This window comes from Malurus melanocephalus, unplaced genomic scaffold, assembly GCF_030028575.1.
Source record: "Malurus melanocephalus ecotype Western Australia unplaced genomic scaffold, MMel_1.1 scaffold_453, whole genome shotgun sequence".
Classification (NCBI taxonomy): Eukaryota; Metazoa; Chordata; class Aves; order Passeriformes; family Maluridae; genus Malurus; species Malurus melanocephalus.
Genome location: NW_026623685.1, coordinates 276,043 through 282,768, shown reverse-complemented (window position 1 = coordinate 282,768; position 6,726 = coordinate 276,043). Strand labels below are relative to the sequence as shown.

Genomic DNA, 6,726 nt, shown 5'->3' with positions numbered 1-6,726 from the left:
GGATTCAGTGTGGGGTAGGTGCACTGTGGTGAGCGAGTGCGGGGTCCCCGAGCGGGCATTGCCAGGCCCTGCCAGAGCCAGACCACGCTCCCCACTATCATTGGCATGAGGCACAATCCCTGAAGAGCCCAGCAGCRCTGGAGAGATTTGGCCAAGCAGAAGCAGGGGGTGGGAGGCCAGAAGGGCAGGAGGTGCAGGCAGTGCTGGGGTTACGGGGAAGCACAGGGGCTAAAGGCACTGAGGGAGGACAGGGCCTCACACACACTGCCCCAACCCCAGCCCCACAGCCCCATGGATTCTGTGATGAGGTACAAAGACAGGCATCTGATCTCCCTCCTCCCTGAGATAGCACAGTCTTGCTTCTGGGGCACGTCAGAGACAAGGATGAGGGAGGGCAAGGACAGAACTCAGCATCAGTAGGGCAGTGGGAAGATAGGAAAAAAAAACCCACAGAAACCCCGAAAGCAGTAGTGCAGAGGTAATGGAGATGCTGAGAATGGGGGTGAGAGGAGATCAGAGTTTGGGGTGSATTGGCCACAGGTGCTGGCAAGGCACAGGAGTGGGGTCAAGAGGAGGGGAATGGCACTGGCCCCAGAGAGCAGAGAGGGGGTTCTGGGATCTTGGGGGTGACCCACACGCTCACCCCCCTGGGGCAAGGCAGGGTCCTGTCCCTCTGACTCAGGTGGTCACTTTGATCCCAAAATATTTGCGCAGCTGCTCCAGGAAGAGAAAGGTGAGGACAGTCTGAGGAACGAGGCGGACAGCAGCAGGAACGAAGCCCTGGAAGGAGCAGCAAGAACAGGGAGAGTCAGTGTGTGCCTGCCACTGGAGTCCCACAGCTCAACCCTGGCACAGGTGGGTGCCAACCCTGGCTGGGCACACACTGTGGGCTGCAGAGGAGGTGCTGCTGCCCCATGTCCTCCAGGGTGCACACAGATCTCAGTGCAGCCCCATGTCCACTGTGGTGCACACAGATCTCAGTGCAGCCCCTCTGCTCCAACATCAATCCTGGCACCTGCACTGCTCTTTAGGAGCTCGATGGGTGCCAAGGGCCACAGCTGTGGTGCCCGGGCCCAGCCTAAATCCCACTGAGGCCAGGGCTTGCAATACCTTGGGGCCAAGCTTGGGCCAGGCAGACCAAGGCCTGGCACAGGAAGCAGCCGGGTTTGCCACAGCAGAGCCTGGAAAGCCCCCTGGCCCAGGACCATTCTGGATTGCAGCCTCTTGCTCCCAGTTTGGCCCAACCTCCCCCACCCCATATACCATCAGCTGGTACCTTGTAGAAGGCAAGGGGTCCAAGCTTGGCAGTTTCCATGGCACAGTGRGTGATGCCCTGCAGTGAGAGGGTTGGGGATGAGGTGGGAAGGGCTGGGAAGGGGAGGACAGCAGCAGCAAGGGGGACACGGTGGGTGGCTCACCCGGTACTCTCCGTGCGAGTTCATGAGGCGGGTCTTGAGCACATCCAGGGGCTGGCACAGGAATGTGGCACACCCGCCCTGCAGAGAGTCAGTCAAGTCAGGAGACCTCGGTGCCAGCAACTGCTGTGGTCACTGGAGACACTCAGAGACATGCCAGGGGACCCGGCTCCAGAGCAGGAGCCTCCTGGGGCCATTGTGCCAGCCCTGCTCTGTCAGAGCCACGAGTGGCAGCTCTGGGAGCCCCAGCCTGGCACCTTGAGACTGGCWGCAGGCAAACCCAGCCCCAGCTCTGCCCCCCCGGCCCCAGCTCTGCTCACAGCGATGAAGCTGGACAGGAAGTGAGTGAAGACGTTGTCTGACAGCAATCCAGTTGCGAGAACCAACTGCTTGGCCTGGTCATAACAGGAAAGCTGCAGAGACACGGTGAATCAGTGACTTGCTCCCCCTTCCCTGCCACACCAGGGACTATCCTAGTCCCTGCCCCAGTCACCTACTGCCCAGCAGAGCTGTCCTACCTGCCCAACAGTAACGAGGGCCCCGCGGCAGGATGCYGCCGATGCTCCTGAGAAGAGTTTCTTCAGCCCCTCTATGGACAGACAGATTGGGATCAGCACAGTTCTCTGCCATCACTCACATTCCATTCCCCCTGGAGCCTTCTTCCATACCCACGTGGATGTCCCCAACTCCTCACACAGCTCTGCTTGATGCACAACATAGCAAACAGGCTGCAGGAGTAGGGAAATCCTTCAAAACAGCATGACCGCTTCCCTGCCTCCATTCATGCTCTGTTCCACGCTCCTGCGTTTTTCTATTATGGCTGCTAGCAGGTCACTCTTTCCCACCAAGCTTTTCCCTTTCCCTTTCCCACGGGCTGCCAGGCCCTGCCAGACCCTGCCCAGCCCCTGCCCCAGCCAGATGGTGCAGCAGTGCCAAGCCTGTGCTCCCCTGGACTCCCCCAGCCTCAAGGGCATCCCCGAGCCCCTCTCCCTGCCCTGGCTGAGCGAAATCCCAGGAAAAGCCCAGCCCCGGCACCTGCTAGGACACCGGAGCAGGCTCACCCACACGGCTGGCACGGCCTCACCTTCCCGGAGGACACGGTACATGCCATCCAGGGCATGGGAATAACTGCAAGGAGCAGAGGGGAAGGGGTCAGGGCCCGAGGCTCCCCAGCGCCGCGGCAGCCCCGCCGCTCCCCCGCACACCGGCAGCTCCCGGGGGCGCCTCGGCCCAGACAAAGCTCCCGGTGCCGCTCCCGGTGCCGGTGCCGTTCCCGGTGCCGTTCCCGGTGCCGCTCCCGGTGCTGCCCCCGCGCGGACACGCGGTCCCCCGGTCCCGGGAGCGCCGATCCCTCCCGTCCCTCTCCCGTCCCTCTCCCGTCCCTCTCCCGTCCCTCCGCCCGGCTCCCCTCTCTCGCTCACTCACTTGCGCCGCTGAGCCGGCGGCTGCTTCATGTCGTTCTGCATCCTGGAAGGCAGAGCAGCGCGGGTGACGGGGGGCCGGTACCCCACTGTCCCCGCAGGTCTGGGGACCCCGCTCCAGGGCAGTGGAATTGTCTTGTTTGTTTACAAAGGAACAAGAAAATTGCCTCCAGGCCCACTCCCCCGAGGGTCACACTGCGCTGTGGGTTATCACCGAGCAGCAGAACAGCTCTGGCCATGCTGGACACAGAGCTCCTGGCTCACCAGTGGTGGGGCAGGCTGGCCAGGAGAGATGTTGGGAGCACCCTAGCACCACCCATCATCCCAAATGCTGTCGGGTACTGCCCAAAAGCCCCAGTCATGCAGGCAGAACTGACCTGACATTCACCATATCCGCTGGGGTCCCTACAAACCCACCAGTGAAACCTGTGGCCAAAGAAGAGTTGTGTCAGGGGCTTATCCACCCTGAGGGAGCCAGAGCCAAGAGCCCCCCTGCCTGGCTCACCTCCTGCGGCAGCCAACAGCACTTTCTGGTAAAASGGGGGAGGCCCCTGCCTGCCCTGGCCCAGGTGGTTCCTTGCAGTCTCATAGATGCCAAARCGAGTCAAGGAATATGTCATCTGGATGAGGGTGAAATGAGCAGCTGTGGCGGGCACAGGGCAGCGCGTGAGCTGCAGCCCGTGAGCAGGAGCTGTGCACTCACCTGGCGGCACAGAGAGGCACTGAGCCCRTTGTACAGAGCCAGGACCCCGTCATTGCGGATCACGTGCATSGCCATCCCCATCATCCTCATCTTCACCTCCTGCTGCGTCTGCAAGTGCACCTGGGACAGAGTGCAGAGGGTGAGCCCAGCACAGGCTGGGCAGGGATGGCAGCGCACCGAGCAGGGACAGGCACGGATTGCAGCTTGTGTCACGTTCACTGCACTTGCACAGGACACCAACAGCAACAGCTCTGTGCTCCCCACACGAGCAGGACCTGGAGACTGTTCCAGCCCGGCACCAGAGGGGTGGAGGCAGCAGGAAAGGGGAGTGTCCAGGCACCTGCCCTCAACAGCAGGCCCTGAGGTGAGCGGTGGCACCTGCTCTGCAGAGAAGGGCGGGGTGGCAGAAGGTGTGTGGGTGTGTCCAGCAGTGTGTGTGTCCAGCAGTGTGTGTGTGGGTGTGTCCAGCAGTGTGTGTTTGTGTGTGTGTGTCCAGCAGTGTGTGTGTGTGGGTGTGTGTGTCCATGTGTGTGTGTGTGTGAGTGTGTGTGTGTATGTGGTTGTGTGTATCCAGCAGTGTGTGTGTGTGTGTGTTTGTGTGCGTGTGTGTCCAGCAGTGTGTCTGAGTGAGTGGCCACTGTGGGTTTGCTCAAAGGCATGCAGCCAGGCCAGTGAGCCATGCAAGGCAGCAAGCCTCCAGAGCCCCTTCCCCTCCTCCCCACAGGCAGGAAGAGAACCCCAGGGCTGGCCAGGGCTCCTCTTCCCACCTGGACAGCCCAGCGCTTCTCGCCATCACCAGGGGCAACGGGGGCATGGGAGCTGGGGCTGAAGCAGCTCCGAGTGCTGCAGAGACAAACACGTGGGTCAAAGGCCCCAGCAGATAAAAAGGGCAAAGGGCTGCTGTCAGGGGAGCCGGGCCAGCTCCCACCACAGAAGCCACAGCACAGCTGGGCGTGGGACACGCTGCAGGGCGCTGGGAACAGCCACTGTCCCCCGTATGGGACAGCAGCAGGGTGCTGGGCCTGCCTGCAATCCCAGCCAGGGGAGTGTGGATGTCAGAGACCAGCGCTGGAGGCTGTGGGCAGCCTGGGCAGACAAGGGGCAGGACAGGCAGAGCCGTGCAGGGACAYGCTCTGCTGACTGCAGGAAGGCCAGGCAGGCATGGGAGGGGCGAGCCAGGCTGTGATCACCACTGGCTGCTGCAGGGCCAGAGCCCGTGGGTGGCCAGTGGCAGCACAGTTGGCCGAAGGGCACAAGGACTCTCAGGCAGGCTGGCTGGCCAGGGCCTCTYGCTGGGGCCAAGGTCCACAGATGAAGTGAAATGCCCTTCGTCCCCTGCCCTGCCAGACCCTGAGGCCTCTTGTGCCTCCCCGGGCCTGGCGTCAGCCCCTGCTGTGGGGGAATTCTTGGCCAAAGCAGGTCCGTATTCAACATTCAGGCGTGAAGCCTCCGGCAAAAACAGCCAGCTTCGTCAAAAACAGCCAGCTTCGTCAAAAACAGCCAGCTTCAGCTCTGCTGCTCACAGCTGCAGGAATGCCAGGGCTGCATATCCACACAGGACAGCACGGGGATGAAACCCAAACGCCGCAGCCACCACGCTGGCTCTGAGACAGACCTARAGGCAGGTGCCAGACTAATCCCCCTTCTTAGCACCTTGCCAGGGCATCCCACACGAGCTCCCAGGGGCTGGCAGCCACCTCCACTGGGCAGACTGGTCCAGCTGAACGAGGCTGAGCTCTGGGGAGGCGCAATCTCCCTCACAGGGCTGCCTCCTCTCCTGGGACTGTGCCTGGAACATCTTCCCCTCTCCCGACACGGGGTGGAAAGGGCTTGCTGTTCCATACCAAGGGCACGGCCCCRGGCAGGGCAGGTCCTGTCCTCGGCTGGCTCTTCCCTCCCCCTCTGCAGCCTGCCCTGCTGCCAGGCTCGTTGCCACTTGGCTGGCACACAGGGCTCTGGGCAGCGCTGGCATTTGCCCCATCCGGGGTGCTGGCAGCACGGGGCTGCGCGCGGCGCCCTTTGTCGGGAGCAGGCATGCCGGGTCATGGGGGCGCCTAGGTGACATCTTGGCCGGAGGGCTCGGAGCCCAGTGGGCCAGTGGCCAGCACTACCGGCCCCAGARTTTGGCAGGGCCGGCCAAGGCGTCCTCCACTGCTCCTAGAGCTGGCACCCTGAGCTCCCCGGATCACTCACCCAACATTTGCCCTGCTCCTGGGCTGTGCTCGTGACCCCTCAGCCTGTCCCAGCCCAGGGCCGTGTCCCTGCACAGGAATCAGCTCCTCAGATCCAACCCCCAGAGCTGATTCCCCACTTCTCTAAAATGTTCCCCAGCTCCTTCAGTTGCTCCGGGACCCTCGCAGCCGTTCCAGGACTCCCAGAGCTGCTCCCCAGACCCCCAGAGCAGCTCCCCAGACCCCCAGAGCAGCTCCCCAGAACTCCAGAGCAGCTCCCCATCCCCTCTCTCAGGGTCGCTCCAGGACCCTCACAGGACCCCCTTCCCCTCCCCTGGCAGACGTTCCCCAGTCCCACAGAGCCGATCCTTCAGCTGCTCCGGGATCCTCACAGTGGCTCCCCACGCCCTCGCAGCCACTTCCAGTCCCCAAAGTCATCCCCTGTCCCCTCACAGCCACTTCCAGTCCCCAAAGTCATCCCCTGTCCCCTCACAGCCGCTCTGGAACCCTCAGATCTACTCCCCGCTCCACTGCAGCCTCTCCCGGACCCTACAGCCAGTCCCAAATGCTCCTGACCCCCTCTCCACGGTCTCACAGCTGCTCCCCAGCCCTMCAGCCAGGTCCGACTGTCCTTAACCTCCTCTCCATCCTCTCACAGCCTCTCCGGGACCCTCACAACCACTGCCGCCCCCCTTTAGCCCCCTCCCCAACCCTTCACACCCGCTACAAGCCCCCTATAATCCTGTTCCCATCCCTCACAGCCCCCTCACCCCATGGCGCTCGTTCTCAGCTCTCCCCGGCGCTGCCCTCACGTTCCCCGCAGTGTTCCCCTCACCTTCAGCAGATCCAGCGGGTGCGTGCAGCAGGCGGCCCCGGACGAGGCGAGGCCGCCGAAATACCACCGCGAAACGCGCTGCTCCGCCATGGGCGCCGTTCTGCCGCAGGCCCCGCCCCCACCGGGCACAGGCCCCGCCCCCTCCCGTTAAACCCCGCCCCTCCCGGTACCGGAAGGGGGG

General features: G+C 63.2%; 1 protein-coding gene across 1 annotated transcript; it reads right to left on the bottom strand.

Annotated features, from left to right (window-relative positions):
• Nucleotides 1-6: 6 nt before the first annotated feature.
• On the bottom strand, nt 7-6,684 carry SLC25A10 (solute carrier family 25 member 10). Its single transcript, XM_057380463.1, has 11 exons — nt 6,546-6,684; nt 3,540-3,659; nt 3,342-3,456; nt 3,214-3,262; nt 2,841-2,882; nt 2,500-2,543; nt 1,934-2,004; nt 1,736-1,828; nt 1,419-1,496; nt 1,277-1,333; nt 7-780 (listed from the first exon to the last, which is right to left on the bottom strand). Exons 1-11 carry the CDS (start codon nt 6,633-6,635, stop codon nt 679-681), a joined length of 861 nt encoding a protein of 286 aa, XP_057236446.1. The 5' UTR covers nt 6,636-6,684; the 3' UTR covers nt 7-678.
• Between the last annotated feature and the right edge of the window lie 42 nt (nt 6,685-6,726).